The sequence below is a fragment of the Hypomesus transpacificus genome, unplaced genomic scaffold (assembly GCF_021917145.1).
Source record: "Hypomesus transpacificus isolate Combined female unplaced genomic scaffold, fHypTra1 scaffold_62, whole genome shotgun sequence".
Classification (NCBI taxonomy): Eukaryota; Metazoa; Chordata; class Actinopteri; order Osmeriformes; family Osmeridae; genus Hypomesus; species Hypomesus transpacificus.
The window spans coordinates 391,850-414,954 of NW_025814035.1; the positions used below are offsets into that span (position 1 = coordinate 391,850).

Below are 23,105 nucleotides of genomic sequence, written 5' to 3' on the forward strand. Positions count from 1 at the left end.
TCTGCCTACTAATGATAATAATTCATGTAATGCATTACTTTCGTCATTTATTCTTCTTGTTAAAACAAAATGTTATAAACTAACCATCAGCAGACATGTAGCTTAGTTTTCCTACCAAAAAATTAGCATGTGATAACGGTCTGGTTGTCTGGTAGGCAAGCTCGCCGTCTGATTATTCAGGCTAAACGTGGCAAACTGAGCATGGATTTATGAAGATTTTAATTGATTTCATAAAAATGTATGATGATTGTTCATTTGTAATACATTTCTACAACTTAAAACTCACCTTTTCTGACAATGTCAAAGCAGTTTTTTATCAACACAGAATAAAACAACCGTGACCGTCTCTTAAGTGCAAGAACATGCAGGCTCAGGTGGCGATCGCGTGCAGTACAGCAGAGTAAACAGAGTAGGGGGCATACCCCCCTCCCCATTGTGACTTCCACTCTCGTTGCCCATAGGCTTATTGATTGGAAGTGAATAAGGATATTTTATGAAATGTTTAGGGTGGCGATTTTTTAAATCTAAGTCTACATGAAATTCTGCAGCTGTTTAAATTCACTATTATTTATCTATTTTCTCGGAGGGGCACTTTGACTCGAGGAGGGCAAACGGGCAGTTGACCGGGCAACCTTAGCCATAGCCTGTGCACGTCCCTGACTAGGACCTAGGTTTGAGCTAAGCCCTTAATGTTTAAAACGTCTGGCTCCACCCCTGCCTACCACCACAAATAAAATCTAATTCTGTGGCAAACACTGATATGGATTTTGACTATACTGTGATAACTGTGAAAGAAGTTTTGGGCCTATATGTACAATGAATGCGTTTCAGGAAGAAGCTTGATACAATGCATGTTAATTCAACTCCATTTGGTAGAGATGCCACCTGTAGTTTTATAACACCTAACTAAGAGACATGAAGTCTAAGAGACATGAAGTCTGGGTGACCTGATAGGGTTCTTGTCACCTGGGGGGAAGAGACAGTTGGTCTGAAGAAAATGTGGATTCAACTGTATTGTTCTAAGGATTTAACCAATGACAGAAGATAATTGGTATAGCTTCAGGTGTGTAGGATGGACCAATGACTTTTGAGAACTGTCGTATCTATAAAATGGTCTGTTGAAGAATGTTCTGGGGGGTTCAGGGCCATCAGCTGAGTAGTGCCGGTGGGCTGGATTCTCCCGGTTCCATTCTAGAATGCTAGATGGAGCTGTATGGAATTGTCTTTGTGTTATTGTCTTATGTTTGTGTGCTGATGATGTTATGTTGGCAACGTTATTATGATTAAACCTACGTCAAATAAACATTAACTCTATACTTCACCAGACTTCAGCTTGAATGATCGATTGTCTGCAAAAACTACCACGACAGTTTTGGAGGGGGCACTAGGATGTCCATTGAAGTGCGACTTGGACTCGTGAGTGGCAAGAACGGGATTCTTCCTCAGGGTCAGGTGGTTCAATGCGGCATTTTGAACATGGGAAAAGTGGTGAGTTACTGAGATCGATTACTTTGAGTGAAGTTGTGGTGAGGTTGAAGTTGTTGTTGAATTTGATGGGGTTTTGTTTGAATGGTACAATTTTAGTCGGATAAATAGATGTGCAATTCCATCTTAATTCGGGTCCAAATTGTGATATTGCTACATTCCTACTGTAAATCCTCTGTGTTTAGTCTTTGAGTAGTTCAAAGATGCAGTTGTGGTCTGTGTTAAGTCTTTGATGTTGTTCAGAGCTGCAGACGTGGCCAGTTTATGTTGCTGCGCCAGTTGTCATATGCATTGTGCATATGGTTGTCCATCCATGGGTGTGTGGATGAGTGTTTGGGTAATGTGGAATGTTCTTGAAATTCACAGTGGAAGATCTGTGAATGGATTGGTTGAAATTGTCATATCTAGTTACCAATTTTTTTTTATTTTCTCACAAATACATGTTATTGCGATATTTTAGGGAATTGTATGAGCTATCTAGGTCTATTGAAGTCATGTAATTACTAAAGTATACTAATACATGTTAAAGGGTTCGAGACCCGTTGCGTTGAAGTCGTACAAAGGATCTTGAGTCCCATTAGGGGTTACGAGTTCTGCATGAGTTTATTGCTACTGAGATGTGTGTGTTATGATTAATTCTTAGTTTGGTGGTGGACCAATGCGTGGCAAACATTGGTTAATAAATCCTAACCAAATTGACAAGTTGCAGATTGTCGACCAGAACTGAGATGGATGTGTAAACGGCTAATCTGATGTGGTGGTTTCCATATTGAATTTGAATCCCGACTTCTCTTTTATGTGAGGAAGGAGAAGTTAAAAGAAAAAGTGAGGAAATTGTATAAGTTTGTCTTTTGTGTTAAATGTTTGTTTGAAACAACGAGGAGTATAAGAAAATAACTAATCCATAAAATACACAATTTTTTCTTCCGAATGTGCTCGTCCGTGTGTTGAACAATGTCTGCTAAAAATTGCCAGAAAGACAGCGCTTGGATCGGAAAGATCAAGGCTGTGGTTTTGTGAGTGTCCATAGAGACAGGGAAAAATGGCAAAGGGATTTGTCACAGTTTACAGACAGAATCAACAGCGATGGTGGCAAAGGAAGGAATTGCAGTTTCAAAATTGATACCACGGAAGGGTAATTGCCTAACACATGCGCACACACAACCAGAGACGACAACTACACAATGACATTTTGTATCCTGATTAGGAATTGTATTGAAGCTGGATTTTTGTTTTGTTTTTGAAAAACTGTTTATTGTTGGATGACATTAATTGTACAAAAAGAAAAACTGTGGAAATGTGAAAGAAGTTTTGGGCCTATATGTACAATGAATGTGTTTCAGGAAGAAGCTTGATACAATGTATGTTAATTCAACTCCATTTGGTAGAGATGCCACCTGTAGTTTTATAACACCTAACTAAGAGACATGAAGTCTAAGAGACATGAAGTCTAAGAGACATGAAGTCTGGGTGACCTGATAGGGTTCTTGTCACCTGGGGGGAAGAGACAGTTGGTCTGAAGAAAATGTGGATTCAACTGTATTGTTCTAAGGATTTAACCAATGACAGAAGAGAATTGGTATAGCTTCAGGTGTGTAGGATGGACCAATGACTTTTGAGAACTGTCGTATCTATAAAATGGTCTGTTGAAGAATGTTCTGGGGGGTTCAGGGCCATCAGCTGAGTAGTGCTGGTGGGCTGGATTCTCCCGGTTCCATTCTAGAATGCTAGATGGAGCTGTATGGAATTGTCTTTGTGTTATTGTCTTATGTTTGTGTGCTGATGATGTTATGTTGGTAACGTTATTATGATTAAACCTACGTCAAATAAACATTAACTCTATACTTCACCCAACTTCAGCTTGAACAATTGATTGTCTGCAAAAACTACCACGACATAACCACGGTAGAGCCTTCCAGAAATGAGATTTGTCACAACCCCATTCACGGCATAAAATTACCTGAACTGAAAAACAGAAGTTTAACACAAATATTGCAATCAATCTACGCAAACATTGCAAGCAATCTTCCGCATCCTCATAAACATCATTGCACAAATGGAGTAAAGCATTGCTTTCAGGCTTTATTGTTCGGTTTTATATTACACAAAAAAAGCAGCATGGAAGAGTTTAGCCATGCATGCAATGATGCCAGGTTGGTTAGAATGGTGAAATGTTTTGTAGGCCAACAGATTTGAGTATTCAGCATTCAGTAATGATTTGTTATGGCTAGCTCACAAATATTGAACTAAGTTTTCTTAAGATCCAATAAACGTACTGGTGAAAGCTACATATTTTCTTCCGTGGCAAAGCACTGCGAAAGTTGGAAAAATTCAACAACGCGACACACCTGCCGTACCCCATCCCAATCCATCCAAATTCGGTAGATTTGGCATATCTGTGTGGATTGCCTTTTATTGAAACAAATGGACTAAACATTTTAAGAAAAACAAATACATATTGTGGTATCTACCGTTACAGAGCTTCCAAATTTTACAATGAGACACATTTTAGGCCATACCGCCCAGCCCTAGTCTTTACCAATACAAGCTTTCTTCCCACCACTCCAAAAATGTAAGTCCTTACCCAATCCCTCTGACTCAAACAGGTATGTCTCTTCCACACCTATGCGTCGGCACCAACCCAAAAAGTTGGATGTGTTGTCTCGGGCAAAGAAGGACCCTGGTGAAGCATCCCTCTTACATACCACCTTCCTCGTAGGAAACGCCTAGAGAGAGAGTTAACAAAGGCACCACATTTAAGTGTACCAAGTCTCCATCAATACAATGACAAGGTTAGAAATGTCAATGGACATGACATTGCAGTACTGTATTTCTCTTATGTCTGGTCTAAACCTTTGTAGGCCTGACGTGTTATTATATGCAGTCCTGTGCTAATAAGTTGAATGCAAAAAAATGCCTTCTTTGGTTATTTCAACCTAGGTTTTGTTGCCCCTTTGTCCATTCCAACTACCTTTAGTAACAACATTCTCAAATTCCTAGCACAAGAGAAACCATTATCATCAGGCTAGCTCTAGACGCTCATCAGGAATTTTACGAAAATGTAGATAATACACATTAAAAAAATGTGCCACAGCATTGAACTATGATATGGAGATGCACACCTATTAAAAAATCTAATTGTGACACGTTTGGAAATATTGGGCCTCATTCTCGAACGCAGTTAAGAAGAATTTAATAAGGAATTTTTCTGAATTGGATTTAGGAAAACATTTGGCATTCATTAAAGTTCTCATCTAGGATTTGTTCAGAACTTCAGAAGACTTTCCGAACTCGAAATACCAGTCGTAAATCGTCCAGAGTTGTCTCAAATCAAAAGAATCGTATTTAAGAAAACTCAGTGATTGAAGTGTTAACGATCGAAGTGTTAATGAAGTTATGAGAAATCGTTGGTGATTGTGTTCACATCAACTCTAGACAATGGGAAGCCGTTTTATCATTAACCAATGGTTAAATAATAAAACGGCTTGCCATACTTACTAAAAGAAGCTTAAAATTGTATTTTCCCTAGGCTACTTAAAGTGCGGATAGGGGGTTAATGGTCCCCTAATGATCGCTAGATCGCACTTTCCAAGGAAAGTGGGAAGTGGCCTGTTGATAATCGGTGACTATTTCATTAGAACGATTGTTGTCTAGCCTTTCAATCATTCATCAAAATGTAATTTATTATAAAGGATATCACACGTTGAGGATAAGACTGCAGTTGGTCTATAAATGCGTAGCCCGACATTTTCAACATTCTAATGTTGGCTGACAATGATCACGTTGTCGTCAAAAGTTTTAACACAGGGACATCATAAACATTCAATGGTCTTTTAGATCCAGTTATCCTGGCAAAACATTTATTGTTCATCATTTATTATCAGGGCACGCACAAGTAGGCCTATTGCCAATGTGAGAGGCAAGCGTCATTCATCCTTTTATTTATTATACCTTTCTAAGTTAACCAAGTTTCAGAGTCTTTGAACTAATATATATAAATATTATGTATATAAGCACTATTAGACAAGAAATATATATATATTAGGGATGCACCCAATTTGTTAAGGACGAGTACCGATATTTATTTTCTGGTACTCGGCGATACATTCAGAAGTATTGATTTTTGTTTTGGGTGATGTGGCAGTTTTGGAATTAAGACTAATGAATGTAGGACAGCTTATTTATTATTACGCGAATGAAAAAAGTATTACTTTTAAGTGCTTATCACAAACTTTAAGCACAAATTTCAGTGAATGTTCAATAACCTTCAAAGAGCATAATTACCTGTAAGAAAGGCTGGTGGGATCAGCCAATAGGAGACCGAAACACTTGTCAGACTTTTATCAGAGTTATTACAAATGACGGGTGGTCGTCTGCAATAATACCACACCAAGTTTTTTATGCTCGCAGTGAGCAATCTTTAATTTAGTGAAATGGTGCGTTCATGATAAAAGTAAGTTGGTTGTTGTTCTTCGTTCTCAGATTGTTTAACCTTATTTAATTCTGTAAAGTTTATAAATAGTCTATGTAGCGGTCAGAATTGTGTATAGGTACTGCGCTGTGGGATGTTTCGTTTTTGACAGTGGTCGGATTTTATTAATATAATGTTAATAGACCGTATAATATTTGTTTAATTATGATGGCATTGGTAACATTATTTGTGGTATATTCGGTAATATGCTTTGTCGGAAGTGTGATGTTAATTTTCTAACTTCTGTGTGGTGTCAACGCCACCACACTCATTCTGAAATGAAATGTAAATTCCTAGCAATAAATCTACAAAAGAAAGCTGCTGCTGCTAGCTGTGTGCTTTGCTTGCATGCGATAGTTTAGGCTGGAAGTACTCCGGTGATAACTAAACTCAGCCTGACAATCAGTAGAAACAGCCTTAGTTTTGTCAACCGAGCCGACTCGCAACTTCTTGAAATGGAACTTCCCATCTAAAAGCCAGCTCTCCATCATTCAGCTACCATCGGCAATCGAAGTCATGTGACGACAGGCGATTCCCAGGGTCAAAAAGAAACCTGCGTGAAAGGCACTAATTTTTTTGTCACATTAAAGTGAGATTGCGTTAACGCGTTATTAACAGCCCTAATATTTAGTTATTTGATTTCTCACCTACATTGCCAGTCATAGTAAAATACATTTGAATGTGAGGTATCGGTCTTTGGTATCGGGGGCAAGTACATGAGCCTGGTATCAGGCCCAATACCGATACTGGTATCGGTGCATCCTAATATATATACACATTAGGGATAGGCATAATTAATCGACGATCGATTATCGATCATTAAGAATTTAGTCGATGACATTATTTGTTCATCGATAAAACTAATGCGTGTTCTGTTGCGTAGTGTGAGTCTTGAAAGAATGCAATGGATTTCGCTATGTGGTAGCAAGTAAACATTTTACCAAAATGCCACATATGCCTACTCAGTTACCGGCGAGTTTCCATGTATTTCAAAAGTAAACATGAAGAGTTCACGGCGAAGTGTAGCGTGAGACCATATTGACTAAAAAATTACTTTGTTCACTGCCAACACTGCAAAGCTGAGTATAAATACAACTCCACGACTCAAATGATGTACCACTTGAAGAACGTAAATCCGACCCTGGTTAGTGGCGGTGCATCCTGCTCTCGGTGCTAGCACGGAGGAGCTGCGATGCACAACGAGCAGAGAAAATTACCCAACGGATCTGCAAGTCCATCGAGAAGTATTGTTGAGGGCAAAGGTTTTTATGAAGCTTTGTTAATTAGCCGGGAAAAAAACGAGGGTCAATTGTGTTTGAGCACAGGCTTCTAGCTGCCTCTAGGAGTTACAGAAATAGTTGTTTTTCTTGTAATAGCCACAGATCTCAATGCGGAAACACGCTGTTTTTTCTATTTTCACTGCATTTTAATATAGCCTATAAATAGTGAATTTTAATATAAAAATGTTAATGATTAATCGAAAATAAATCGATCATTAATTCTCCCGACGATCGATTAAGACAATTTAGTCGAATGCCCATCCCAAATATACATGCCTTCTTTCACCAAAGAATGTCATGCAGCACACAATTGTCCTCCTACTTTAAACATGACTATATTTGCAACACCTGAATGCCATGTATAGACTGAAGTAAAAAAATAAATTTTGCCTTCCAAGCTCCCCATTAACGCCCTTACATTACATTTACATGTATTCATTTAGAAGAAGCAGTGTTTCCTCCATGTTGATTTGGATTTTTTGTTCTTGAAATTTCTGCCGCCACAGTATCAGAAATAGGGCTGTACAAAAGGCCGTCTATCAGCAGTGATTGTTAATGCTTGCAGTGATTGTTAGTGCATGCGCGAGTGGGCCAGCGTGCCACTGTGCGCGCTTAAAAACTGTTGTATAACTTATGTTGTCAGTTCATTTAGGCCTGTTATTGTATTACTCTATACTTCTTGCAAATTTAAATTAAGTTAACTGGTAATTTTACTTGTTTGTATTCTTCACCTGCTAGCTAAATTGCACGTGGCTGTTGATTCGATTGCTGAACGCCCTTGCTCACGTTTGTATTTGTAAGTAGTTACACTGCATTAAGATAATGTAATTAATAGTGGGTTTATTGTTATTATTTGCTACAGAATGCTTAGCCTATATGTCAAGATCAAATTAAGCAGACAGTGTACACGTGCTTTAGAGTGGCCTACCTTATTCAATAGGTTAGGCTACTGACCATTTACAATAAGTTGTTACGTCAATTTTTAATTGGCAGCGTTTATGCCATTTAGAACATACTTTATGAGTGGAAGGGGTGTCTTTATGGAGCCTAACCTTATTGCTTTAGGGGAAATGGGACGAAAATGTGCAATATTACATTAGCTATTAGACAGACTATTACATTAGCCTGCCCCCACTGCAAAAAAAAAAAATTCCTAAAGGAAACACTGAGACGCTTTTATCCGAAGCGACTTCCAAGAGAGAGCTTTACAAAAGTGCATAGGTCAATGATCATAAAAAACGAGACATTGCAGGGAGCCAAAACATGAAGCATACATTGTGAAAAGAAAATAAGTGCCTATGGGAAGAAACAGAAGAGCATGTATTTAAACAAATTGCAATTAAACAACAGGAACCTCAAAAGTGCAAGAGTATACCTGTAGGAAAGCATGCAACAATAATATAATTCACAGCGTGTACAAGTAGTTCCATCAAACTAACATCTGATCCAATTTATCTTTAAGTACCGTTGTATACCCTTTCTTCATGTTGGAAGGAGCACCCGCTGCAATCTTGCTCTGCAGTACTCCAATCAACTGGCATAGCTTAACTCCATTATTAAGCTCCTCCATGAAATTCTCCGCTCTTACTTCCTCTCCTACATGGATGGGTGAAAGAGAAGAGTGCAAGTGAGGGAATGCGTTTCAATTTGGGTTTGAATGGGGCATGGGGGAGATGAATGAACACAGACTGCAAATAGTAGATAGCTTCTCCCTGTACAGAAAGCTTATTTTGACAATAGATTCTATTTTAAACAAACTGCTGGATCACTTCCTTGCCTTCCTACAGGTATAACATTACACCACATTAAGTAAGGGATAATGCCCGACGAGGTGTCCAATATCATCTGATAATGGACGATGCGGAGGCGTGAGCCGTCCGACGCGCAGCGTCCGCGGAGTTCTGTGGAGCGAGTTGAATAGCAAATGGATGTGAGATGATCGCATCAAAGTTGGCATTTTCTCCAAACAGTGATTATAATTTGACAGTGTTTAACAACAAGGCTGTGTCTACTACTGTGCACTTTATGAAGTACACTGCAATACAGTGCCCTGCAAAACAGTGCACTTACATATTCAGTGCACTCTGTCGCTGATAAGTGCTGTCTCAAATGGAACACTGCTACGTTAAACACTTGGTGGAAGTGACGGACGCAAATCTGCTTGCCACACCCGCAAAACCTGCCAAAATGAACACGCTTCTCCACTTACGTGGAAAAAGCTGCCGAAAGGGCTCCTCCTTTTCCGCTACGTAGCCAAGATGGCGCCCGTTTAGGGCGAGTAGTGTACATCGTTGTACACAGTTTTTTTGGACCGTTTGCAGTGCGCCATCCTGGTACTTTCAGTGCACTGAATTATTCTGGTTTTGTGAGTGAAGCGGCCTAAACACTGAAAGTCAGTGCTCGAAGTGCACAAGTGCTTGGTAGTAGACACAGCCCAAGACTAGCCAGCTATCGAGCCATGTCATTGTCCCCAAATAAAATCAAGATTTTTAAGAAAAAAATATCCGGCCATGTGTAGAGTTGCTGCTACTGTCGTGTTGGCCGCAGCCTGTCTGAAGTAGATTGACTAGCGAGGTGAATAGCGAATGGGATGTGAGATGAGCGGTTACGTGACACTGACACTACATTCAAAAAAGAAACATTTTTCAAATAGATTAAAATAAATATTGAAGTCACTCATTGTTGTAAATACAAGTTAGCTTGTTAAAGTCTTTCACAATTGTAAATGGAGGCTTTGACTACGTCACTGTTGTTATGGTTACTTATTTAAGATATTTTGTACAGGCTCCTGTGTAGCCAGCGGTGAAAACGGTGAAAAGACAGTTTTTCTGCAATGACGCAGCAGGTGTCCGTTATCACCCTATAATGTACACCCACTATAATCCTGTGTTTACACTGCATTTTTAATGCTGCGATATTACATATTAACACGCAATTTTGTGCCGGGCGATGCAAATTAAGTGATGGACGCGCTATTTCGCAAAATGCCGTGTCTCGAAAGCTTATCAATATTGAGATTTCACTGACGTTTTAGAAGAAATTGAGGGCAAGATTATTGTAGCTGTCCGTGGGCGTCCTCTGCTATACAACCCTACTTCGTATTGGTTTATAGCAGTAATTTCGGACATGGCGGATGCACAAAGTAACACAAAGCTAGCCTGACGTTGTCTTACTCATAATTCTAATCAGAATACGAGTCTGAAGCCACTCCGTTGGGCTGTGAGTATGGGGCGTGTTTCAACAGAAATGCTTCTTCGCTCAATTGGATATACCTACAACCAATCAGAACAACTTAGTATGTTGTTTGTTGAAAACAAATTCAACCAAAGCACTCTTTGGTGACGTGGTTGATTACGTTACTGTTGATCATCTGTCCATCATCGCATAAAGCCCTCCCTGACAATTTGATTGGTCCGAACAGCTCCTGTTCAGACATACTTTTTCCCCAATCGAGCGATCCTAGACCCAACGTCCCGACCAAATGCTTTTGTGGGCGGGGCTAAGTTGGGCTGGCAGCCAGGCTATCACAAAGCAGTAACACAAAGCAAAAATATATCTTGCAGCACACAACAATTGCTTTGCTTTTGGTGTGAACACAGCATACGGATCAAGAAATAGAGCTAGACGTTTCAGAGCAGATACTGCAAAGCTAGTTAATTTTCCCACAAAAGGTGATACTGAACACCAGTGCTTGACATTTAACTTTTTTGCTTACAGACACTGAAGCTAGCTAGTTTTCCAAAGCCACTCAGCATTTTCCCTGGCCACAATTTTGTGTTTTCATCATCAATTTCTATTGTTCTCTTGTTGTTTTCTGCTCTCTGGGTTCTTACACCTGTAATGTGTGGCCATGTTGTAGCAGCTTGTTAAAGCTTTTGATCACGGGACTGCAAGCAATAGGCCTAACACAAAAGGACCAGAATACAACACTGTATGCAGGTCGTGCTCTTGGGAGTCATAGGGTCGTAGCTCATAGTGTCACTAAAATTGGAATTTGTTTATTATGTCAGATGTCTTTTAAGAAAGCATAAATAACAGTTTGAAATTTTAAGATATAGAATTATAGCATAACTGTCTAGTAAGAGTGACTATGTGACTTGCCACAGCATGTCAGTGGCATGACAGTGTTCATGTGTAGCCCTGCTGAACAGTCTCCTTAGTTTCTTACCCAGCATGCCTGTGAGCCAGATGGCAAGGTCTTCCTGCATAGGTACCAGCGTGGCCTCGTGACGTACAGACAGCCACTGGTCATACTGGAGTACATCAGCCGGCCCAGGCCCAGGGCGCAGGTTGAGAGGACTTCGAAGGCTCTGCAAGGGCATATCAAACCTCTCTTCAAGCCACGCCTACAACAGAATGATGGCAAAGGACAGAGACAGGAGTAACAATTTATTAATACTGTACATGTGAAACATGCTGGTAAAAATGTCTTCATGTCGGCAATCTTTAAATTGCGAAAGTGTTGAAGTCAGTCAATATAATACACTATATTTTTAGGATCACTGAATACATACTTCGTTGGTAAATGTCACTTAAGACAAACCTAAGACATGGATACCCCTTACCTTAAAACCATACCTCAACACAAAGAACGACTTATATGGTTTGTAAGTTGTAAGTGGATATTAGGGCTTTGCAGTATGGCCTAAAATGTCTATCACGGTATAATTTGAAGCATGGACAGTAATGGTATATATCACTGTATAGTAGTTTCTTACCATTTCTAGTTCATTTGTTTCAACAGAAGGCAATCCGCACTGCTGCGGCTAATCTACCGCACCCAGCCGGATTTGGATGGGGTACGGCAGATGTGTCACAAGTTGAATTTTTCCAACTTTTGCATTGCTTTGCCACGGAAAAAGTGCAAATATGTAGCTTTCAACAGTGTTTATGGGATCACAAAAGATCTTTTCACATAGAAACGTATTTCTATATTAGTGAGCAGGGTTTCCCGCAGCACTTTGCAGCTAAGGCGTCCGCCTAAGCAACATACGCCTGCCGCCTTAACTATGTAGTTTTTGTTATGAGTGATACCCGCCGTGTTACTCTGTCCTGTTTTGTCCCTTTCATTCCAAAACGTGACCAACGGCAGTCTCCCTTCTCTGCAGACCGTATTTGAGAACGCTAAAGCCTGAAAACTATCCTCTACTCCATCTGTGCAATACTGCGTAGGATGGCTTGCGATTAAGTTAAAGTTCTGTAGGGTAATTTGATGCTATGCCTTGCCCTTGTGTGAATGGGGCTGTGACAAATCTTATTTCTGGAAGGCTCTAGTGCGGTTAGAACGGTATAGTCAAAATCCATACCGTAGGCCAAATTCATACCGGTATATTTCTATACCGTTTACCCAGTGGCAGGGGCGTGTTCAGGGAGTGGCCTAGGGTGGCACGGGCCACCCCTGAAATTTGATTGGCCACCCCAATATACGATTGGCTATATGCCCAGTCAGAGGCAGGCCACCCCTGGTGCCACCCCTATCAAAAATGTCTGGACACGCCCCTGCCCAGTGGGTATATTGTGCCTGAATGTATGTCTAAATTTGTGAATAGCAATTGCATGAGCAAAGAATAGGCAATAATCCCTTTACACTTTTAGATTGATAATGCAAAATCACACAAAAGCACAGAATTTTTTAAGTAAATTAATTAATTTATGAAAGACAAGAGTGGATAACGATGTTGTTACTTTACAGGCCATTATAGCCACCACAGCAAATAAAGTAACACGCTTATTATTTAAAGACAATTAAATGTAATATGAGGCATAAAACAATGTGATTTGTGAGTGTGTGACAGTGGATTACTAAGACTAGGATCTAGCAGGTCCGCCCCTTAGACCAACTAGCCCTGTTGTTGTGTGGCTGTGGACCAGTGACAAACAAGTAGTAAGATGCAGTAAGAAAATAAAACTTTACCCACATGCTAAATCTGTTTGTTTTTTACAGTACTTGCCATCATATTATTATTGTTAACTACATAAAATACATAGAATTATGCATTTTTAGGAAACAATATGTGTTATCCTCTGACGGAAACTATTACTTGGGCTAACACCTAATGAGTTTACACATGAATTGTCATTTTCACACAACATGCACATCATTTATGTTCATAAATAATTTATAAGCTATCCATTGGGAGTCACACTCAAAAAACACCAACAATTTCAACCAGGCCTGCGCGATCTTCTCCCTCCTGCCCGTGACTCACGGATGTTATTCATGAAGAATGGTCCATCCTTCGGGCAGCTGAGAGGAAATGGCGCAAGTCCATAAACGGTCTGGACCTTGATAAGTATCACTCCCTCCTCAAACCCTTCTCTGCCCACATAACTGATGCTAAAACCCACTACTTTCTGAACAAAATTAACTGTGCCTCAAACCCTCACAAACTTTTCTCTACCTTTTCCACCCTTTTTACCCCCCCCCCCCTTCCTTTGAGAAATAAGTTGCTGAATTTAGCAGTCAGTTCCCTGAACCCACCTTTCCTACCCACTCGCCCTCTATGACTGACCCAACTAAATGTCTAAACTCTTTCTCTCCCCCGTCAGAGGCAGAGATCTCTCATCGCCCCACCTACTGTCCCCTTGATCCAGTCTCCTCCCCTTTCTTTCAAACCATCTCTCCCTCCATCATAACTTTTCTTCTCCATGTCCTTAACTCTTCTCTTACAGCACTTTCCCCTCTGGCTTCAAACAGGCCAGAGTTAGTCCTCTTCTCAAAAAACCCTCCCTTAAGTTTTCATGCCATGGGACCTTTAACTAAACAATGTTCATAATAATGTGTTAATATCACAATAAGATTGAAAATTATACAAATATATGCACAGGACACAGGATTTTACTACAGAGTGCACTAGTGAGTGAAAAGGGTCATTTAAACCAATTTTAAGATAGACTTATTAACATTTAACTGTTGTTTGGGGGTCCTTCAGGGTCTTCCTGATTGTGTCGTTCTAATCTCATCTCAAAGTAAAATGCCCTATAAAATTGCTCCAGATTGCTTGTTATACCGGTTGACATTGTGTGACTGCCATAGAATGTCATAAAAATTATATATGGCAACACTCATACAATAATACCTGGGACAGAGGTTTTAGGTTTCATTTTATATAAAAAATAAAAAAATTGGCATTTCACTATGAGGTCCAGACAGTTATCAGGTATGACATTGCGTGACTATAATGTATAATAATTTTTTTGTAAAACCCTTATTACATGGTCATATAATTTGATCAACCTTTTCCTTATTTTTTACTCCCTTAAGGGGTTTGGACATAACAATTCCCTGTCTCGTCATTGGCGTTCTTGTTCGAAAGACAACATTGCCAGTTTTAAGATGTATTGTCAGTTGTGAAGTGATTTCTCTTTCCCTTATATGTACCAAAACTCATTTACAATTCTACTGCTATACATTAACTTAATACACACTTAAAAATAACTGCATAGCTCAGTGGCTAGCTATCCAACATGTTCAAAAGGTTCTAACTTGCGCGTTGTATTTTTCCACGAAGAATGATCGCTGATAGTGTTAGGATGTGAGGACTTTAAAGAAGGGTTAGCCGCTAAATGTAACAGCGTGCTGGCAAAGTCAAGGATAGAGTAGGCTACATTTGTTAGAACAGTGTTCTTGTAAGCCAAACATATTTATATTTGATCTGGCTTGCAATATGTGATGTGCTCTGTCTTTTGTTTCAGGTGTGACCTGTGCCTGTCTAAGTGTATTTGATGACAACCCATGTTTTAATGTACACCACATTTGTCAACGGTAGTTGTTTTTAATAGTGCTTTATAGTTGTAGTAGTAAGTCCTTTATTGTTACAGCCAAGTATACAAGTACCACAACATAACCTGTCACATTGCAATCCACCCGTCCATTCATATACACAAACATGACAAGGGGGTAGACAGGACGGGAAGACAAGGTTGAGGGAGAAATTTCAGAATAACATGGAGGGAGGAGAAAAAAAGGCAACCCCCAGACTATGCTCCTAGAGGAGTACAGTGTGGGAACAGGAAAAAAAACACCTCAGCACATACATTTTACAATTTTACAGAAACTCCCTTGCAGCGGGTAGGGATGGTTGGGGGATGGAGGTAAGCCAGCGCAACAAGCAGCCATCTGGTCCTGCAGTCATAATAGGCGCTAGTCACAGACCCGCCTGTCACACTGGGGGGACAAAGCAGGCGAAGGCGTTGGATGGGGGTGGTGGGGGGGTGCGTGCATATCTGTAATATGTGGAAGTTAGTGTATGAGTAGGCCTGGATTGTCGCCATCACCTAGGCCACAATCAGACAGTTCTCACCAGGCAGCCGGCATTTTCTCATGTCACGTGGGGGGCACACGACCATTTAAAAAAAAGAAATCTCCACACGGTTCTCGCATTTATCATTTCAGTTTGTGGGGAATTGGCATATTGGCGCCCCCTTCGGGCAGCTGCAGGCACCCCTGCTTGCTGAGACGGTGCCGTGCAGCATTTTCCTTCGTTTGCCGCCGCCAGCTATTAGCGGTGCTCGTTCTGTGGGCTGTCGGGTGGCGGCCGACGGGGTAGGGGGCGGAACAAGATTTCTTCCTCCGGGGGGAGGAGACAGCGTACATGCTTCCGAGTGGCCCCTTAATCGATAGGCTAGGCTACTGACCATTTACAAAAAGTTGTTACGTCAATTATAAATTGGCAGCATTTATGCCATTTAGAACATATTTTATGACTGTAAAGTGTCATTAAGTAGCCCAACTTCATTTCTTTAGGGGAAATAAACAAAGGCAATCTCACCCAAGAACTCCCCAAATACAGACAATTCATCAAATGCCCTAAGGGAACACTTTGGATCACTGCTACTCTACAATCAGTAAAGCATACCATGCGGTCCCCCGAGCAGCACTGGGACACTGACCACGCCATGGTCCACCCGATTCCTGCATACAGCCAGAAGCTTAAGCGCTGTAAGCCTGCTGTGAGGACATCGAAACACTGGACCAGTGAGGCTATGGAGGATCTGCGGGCACGCTTGGACTGCACTGACTGCAGGGCTCCAGACTAACATTTTATTTACTAGGAGCACAGTAGCCCCTGACTGAAATTTTTGGGAGCGTAAGCAGAACATTTAGGGGCACACCTTGTTTTAACCTGCAATGCAATTATTTACGTAACTAAAGAGGGTACAATTCAGTGGCGATTTTACACCCTTTTTAGGGGTACTCAAGCACCCCTAAATTTAATCTCAGCACCCCTAAAAATAATTAAATATTGTTTATTATCATTTGATGCTGGTAGATTTATATTAGCAAGGTGGTTTAGCACTTTTGTAAGGCACTGTATTCATGTCAAATTCTCATTGGGGGCTGAGCACCCCTAAAAGGTCTCATCCTAGAATCGCCCCTGGTACAATTTCTGGGGAAATTGTGGGGTGTGCTTGCGTTGGTTGTAGATGGGTCCCTTTTTTTTTACAGAAATTTTTTAAACTGATATACAGCAACGCCCCACATAAGCTTGAGTTTAAATACACTGCTTTGACATTACATACTGTGCATGCAAGTCTTAGCTAAATGACATGGATGTATGATGCGCTTTTCAATCAGTCCTCCACCGTACACCACGACACGATACTTGCTGAGTATAACAGCGCAAACACAGGCAGGGATACAGTAGCAACGCTAGGGCTAAATAAGTATTTAGCTGCTCGGCTCCATGAAGCCGGGTAAGAAGGGCTCTTGAAACTGCTCACCAAAAGAACAAAGGGGACCCACTTTTCTGGCAGATTAAGACAGGTAGGAACCTAGCGAAAAATAGGCTAAATGTTCCAAGACTTTTAGCTAGATTTAAATGTACCTAGTGAAAAATAGCCTAAACTTTCCCAGACTTTTAGGTACGGTAATGTGAGGGCTCACTGATATCGCTGTCTTACTAGAACGTCATATCTATGCATCATTGGTAACGTGTGCTGCCGTTGGGCACACCCAATAAATTCCAAATGTATAGGTCGCACATGCGCGAGTGCTTGTAAAAAATGCTTGCACTGTCTCAAAAACTGGTCGCAAAATGCGACCATTTGGTCGCAGTCTGGAGCCCTGGACTGGGATATGTTCAATGACTGCCTCCGATAGTCTGGATGAGCTCATGGAGGCTGTGACATACATCAGCTTCTGTGAGGACTGCTACATACCAACATGCACCAGGGTGAGCTTCAACAACGACAAACCCTGGTTCACAGCTAAACTCAGAAGGCTGGGGCTGGACAAAGAGGCAACGTTTAGGAGTGGGGACAGGGACAGATTCAAGGAGTCAGAATCAGAATGGGATTTATTCGCCATGAAAGTTTGCACAGACAAGGAATTTGCTTTGGCAGGAAGGTGCATACAGTAAACATATAGGAATCTTAAATTTAAATATGTGGTCTAACTATACTAAGGATACATAAACTAGCAATACTAAGTGGAATACAATTAAAATAAAATATACAATAAGTAAAATATAAGTTGCCAATTTACAATATAAAATACAAATATTACAGGAATTGAGTGTAGTGCATAATGTAAATAGTTTTTAAAGACATTCAGTCAGTGTGAGCTTTGGCCTTGTTGAGGAGGCCAACACATCGAAAAACAGGTTTAGCAAGGCGGTGAGGGACGCTAAACGACGTACTTAGAGACTAAAACACCAATTCTCTGCAAACGACTCTGCTTTTGTCTGGTGAGGGCTCAGGCAGATTTCCAACTTCAAGCCCAGGGCCCCCCATTCCATGCCACAAAAACTGTTTCTTCCAAGGCACTGTTGGCCTCTTCAACAAGGCCGAGGACTCCCACTGACTTTTAGCTATTATCTATTATTAGTCCATCCGACACTTGTTGCACTACGCTTAAGCCACCTTATTTGCACTATTGCCCATTCATATTCTGATTATTATATGATTTTTATATTTTACCATTTAAATGGTTTTATTTTTTAGATTGTTATTTCCTAGGATTACTTAGACTACTGTAGTTTTATACTTTTTGATTGAAGATCCGTACATGTTTATTGTTGGCACCTTCCAGCCACAGTAAATTCCGTGTTTGTGTAAACCTTCTTGGTGAATAAAACCAGATTCTGATTTTCCTCTCACACTATAGTAGATGAATTTCTGAATGTTAAAACGTCAAAAGCTTTTTGGTCATGTGACCTGTATATTTCAAAAGGCCTGTTTAACTGCTAACAAAGTACATTTGCACATGTCCATTTAGAGGCTGAGACTTTCTCTCATTCAATCACAATTTGTGTTAATGACAGTGACATATCCAAACCATTCGACTCCTAGGAAGTGGAGTAAGGGGTAAAACCGAAAGGCCAACTGTGAAGTCAAATAGGCCTGGAATGGTAATTTGTCATACCGGGCAAATGCCGGGCTGGCTGTGGCACCTTTTGGGCCAGTGAAAAATAAAAATGTGATAAGAAGAATAACAATTTGCCCATTGACCGGCCCATGAACTAGGGACGGCATTGGTTCTTTCTATATGCTGACACTGGGATAGCCTAATCATTTCTCTTATAAATTCCCACCCCTCCCCCTTATTAATATGTTTCTTGTGAGTCAGATGCCATGGCCCAGAGACATACATCTGTGGAGGTAGTGCACATGCTATGACAACAACGACAATAAACCAAACAAATCAACGTTGAAAAAGGACGTACGAGGACGGCTTTGGACACAGTCATTGTAATCAACAGAATTTCAGAGAAGCATAAGCTACTAAAGAAACGGCTTTTAAGGGGAAATGAAATTGTTGGTATTAGGACACAATTATTAAATATTGTATCTCTGTACACTGGAGATAATGTGATACATTCCCCATACTTTGTACATACTTAAAGTTTACTATTTACTTAGGCCTACTTTCATTTCATCACATAATATCAAATGATACTTTGACTTTCAGTAAAGCATCCTTGACAATTACTTGTACTACTACTTGAGTATGGAGATTGTGTGGGTCTACTCCACTGCCCCCTCTCATCACCAGGGAGTCAGTCAAGAGTGAGTGAATACAATGGTCCACTTGCACAATTGTACACAGCACTAACTAGGTACAGATCCTGCTGTTAAAGCAGATCACTAAACCCAGCTCTTTGGAGTGCTGTACTAAACTATGAACTGCTATTGAGTGGGTCAACTGGATACCAAGGACATCAACACTGCACAAGACTGGACTCCTGGCTTCACCTTGCTTGATCAGTCAGTGTTGGAACAAGCACTCACTAAAGTGGCGTAACCATTTGCGTTGCTTTGTTCTTGTTTTTGTCATATCTCTGATTATTTTTCCCATCATCTAGCCTTTTCTATAGAATATAGTATATATTATATATAATCTAATAATAATAATATAATTTATATATATATATATATATATATATATATATATAATCATTACTTTTTGTATTTTTATTTGATGTGTATTCTAGTAGTTCAAAAGTTAAAAAAGCTCCATACTATTAGTTGTTGTGCAGCCTTATCCAAAAAATAAAGTATTCTGTAATGATTACAAGAATCTTCTGCCTTTTAAAATAGTAACTAATATTGATAATATTATCATTTACTAGTTATTCAACATGTTATATCTTGGTAATAAAAGGGTGGATTTCATAGTCCTATTAATAATTACATTCCACACATACTTGACTACACTACATGACAACCTCCGTTTTAGACAGTAGGCTACATATATATAGCTTACATTTAACACAAAATATTGATTGACAACACAAAACTGTATTTAAAACTAGGGGTGTCACGATCCCAAAAATTCAGTAGTCGGTGCCTTGTTTGTCTAAGATTGTCTAAGATTCCATGTAGGTTACTTGAACCATGAACTTCTTTAAAATATTTGAAAAATAGCAAAATGTCCTACAAAGACATACAAAACATGTGCAATAGAGCATAGCACAACATAATAAAGTGCAATTAAGCCATTCAGCTAACAAGATGAACATGACATGAGTTTACCTTCTAAGCTATGGGCTAACGTTAAAACTACAGCTAACCTAAACTATTTAGGCCTACATAAGCCATTGTAACACACGTGCCCACCATCTCAAACATCATGTAACGTGTATTTTAGTATGACAGATTAAACAAACAGAAAAAAAAGCATTCTTTGGATGTATTCAGAATTTCGCCGCGACTTCAACGAACATTGATTTATTTTGTATGATGCCAGATGTTAACATCGGTGCTGCGCCTCTTCTGGAACTGAATCAGAACTTGCCTTGTATTCTTTAAACAAATCCAGATGACGATCTTTCAGGTGCTTAGCTAAATTGGAAGTATTCCCCCTTGGTCTGAAGACTGCGGTAGCATTTTTTGCATAATGGCTTCTGCGGATTAATTATAACGCCACGGTCATCTGCCTCAAACGCTAACTACTTTTTTTGCCTTTCTTGTCAACAAGTCGAAGCGGGGCGGTCGCTAAAGCAGCAGTTATCTTGTTTTTCTTAATGTAAACGTCGACTGGAACACTCCTGAAGGCGCAGCACCGATGCTAACATCTGGCATCGGCGCTCACGGTACTTACGGTGCTTCAAAAAAATGGGCATCGTCTGTGTTTTGTTATTTTAGCATCGGAAGGTACCGTAAGTATCGGTTCTCGTGACATCCCTATTTAAAACATACAAATACACTGCAGAGTGTGTTGTCCACACAAGTAAGGTGTAAGGAATTATATATCGCATTGGGTAAGAAACAGTTTTTAAACAACGGGTTTAGCTATGGTCTTCTCCTGGAGGGCAGCGTACACCTTCAATCAGTAGGTTTACTACAGCAAATCAAAATGCAAGGGAAGGAGTCAGCTGGTCAGCCGTTTCTGTGCCACAAAGAAGTAAACAAGTTGAGATGACAGTATCGTGTTAATTGGGTCTTCATTCAACTAGTCAGTGAACTATTTGAGGGTGACATGTGACATGACCAAAGATCTATTGAAGTTTGAAATACTTAAGAATTCACTGAAAATAGTGTCAGGTGAAAATGAAACAACATGTATGCATTGTCAGTGAACACTCTGAAATAGATTTGAGGTTTACACATCACATAACCAAAAAGTTATTGAAGTTTGAAGATTTATTTTGAATAAAAAAATATTTTGTTACACATGATATGAAATTCAACAAAATAAAGGCTGTGCAATGTATGCATACATTTTGAACAGTTAGACATCATTTTCATGTTCCTAGTTCATGTTGTTGAAAAGCTATTGACTTTTGAAATGCGTAATTTGTTGATGGTCCCCAAACATACGCGTTGTTTAGGCAGCAAAACACATAGGCTAAGCGGCCGGTCGTAGCGGCACTAAACCCCGTCGAAATTAACATGATACTGGGCGTCCGAATATCTGTTGAATATCGAACTTCCAACCAACTTTACCACGGTAACTTCCAACTGTACTTTCATTTTAAAATTAGTTAACATGATTTCGCCAACACTACATGCTATCAAAAACAAGCTCCGTTTTAATATGTTAAACATATGGCAACCTAAACGTTAATAGTTTAAGTTTTAAATTAACGTCAAAAAGTCACTTTGCAAAGCTGGTTGACTGGCCTACAAACGGGTGCTAGTTCCGACCACGAAATCAATGGTTTTGAGAGTGCTGACAACCTATGGACTCGGCTCGCGACCGCTCTTTGAAATACATTTGATCGAGTGATGTAGGCTACAACTACAAGTGTTGCGATCGAGTCCGTGCGTTAGAAGGGAATACAGTCACTGGTTGGCAGTTGCCACCCCACCCGTATCGATAGCTAAAGTGTATAAGAGAGCTTTTAATATCACTATAGCTCCATTAACCTACTAGACTAGAGCTACCTGCTACGGCGCATTTAATGACCTTGTGGTTTACGATGAGTAAAAAGTTGGCTTACCAGCTGTAAAAGTCCTTGCGAGGTGCTTGCAACTTTATCTTGAAGTTGATTTAAGTGTAGTTGCGTTTGATTTCGCAGGGTTGTAATTTCATAGCGTTTTATTCCGTAGTCTCACCGTCAATTGAGTGGCATGCGCTGTTTGAAACAGCCAACCAGAGCTGCCTTGAATCTTAAAGGGCGCGTGTTAGAACCTCCGCGTGAAAACCAGTGATGCTTTCTAGGTAGTTAATTAAGCAATAAGCCCCAAGAGGCCGTTGTTTACGCTGATTTTAGAACAGGTAAGGGGAGTTGTTAGGCACGACGCCAAGCGGAGTGCCCAAAATCCCCTTACTTGTTATAAAATCAGCGTAAACCACGTCCTCTTGGGGCTTATTGCTTTTCTAAAACTGTTTGATATGGTTTCATCAATAAAAACAATTAGAAACAAAATAGTTTAATAATAAACCGTCATTCTTCCGCTACTACAAATTATAGTTCCTACATAAATCGTTGCCACGCAACAGCCAGATGGACATCTTTGCCGTCTTTTTCAATTTGAAATATTCGATGCGCATTAATATGGAATGTTAAAGAATGTTATGAGGACAACCTGTGAGGTTATGCTGGATTTTACAACGGCATGGAATGCGATATAGCCAATCACAATCAAGGATGGGAACAACCAGTTTTTGAACACACTTGCGTAAGCAAGTTCAGTTTAATTGGCAAACCCACTACTCACTAAATATCACCTACTTGGCATAAGTGGTGTTTAAGAGGTGGTCTGCTATGTATGAGTCCGAGGACCACAAATTGAGCCCCAGTGTAGGATGAAGACTGACGTGTGACAGTGGTGCCGTAGGCTAACCGATTAGGGCTCAGGTCGCCGCGGATGACACGTGACGGAAAACTATAAAAATACAAATCATGCCAGAGAAAGTACAGCAGGAAGTCAAGGACCAGAACAGGGGCGAATCTAGGTTCCCACTTTTGTGGGGGCTAAGC

At 40.2% G+C, this 23,105-nt stretch overlaps 1 protein-coding gene across 2 annotated transcripts in view; it reads right to left on the reverse strand.

Annotated features, from left to right (window-relative positions):
• Positions 1 to 22,315, reverse strand: part of gas2l3 (growth arrest-specific 2 like 3) — a 58,711-nt gene extending 36,396 nt beyond the window's left edge. Inside the window, exons 1-4 of one of the 2 annotated variants that reach the window (XM_047017689.1) lie at positions 22,122 to 22,315; positions 11,405 to 11,582; positions 8,702 to 8,832; positions 4,070 to 4,211 (exon numbers count right to left, since the gene is read on the reverse strand). In XM_047017689.1, coding sequence (XP_046873645.1) covers positions 4,070 to 4,211; positions 8,702 to 8,832; positions 11,405 to 11,558 — 427 coding nt within the window. In that variant the 5' untranslated portion in view covers positions 11,559 to 11,582; positions 22,122 to 22,315. Of the gene's footprint in view, positions 1 to 4,069; positions 4,212 to 8,701; positions 8,833 to 11,404; positions 11,583 to 13,445; positions 13,666 to 22,121 lie in introns of those variants that run through there. The other variant, XM_047017690.1, reaches the window with a different exon arrangement.
• Positions 22,316 to 23,105: the final 790 nt, after the last annotated feature.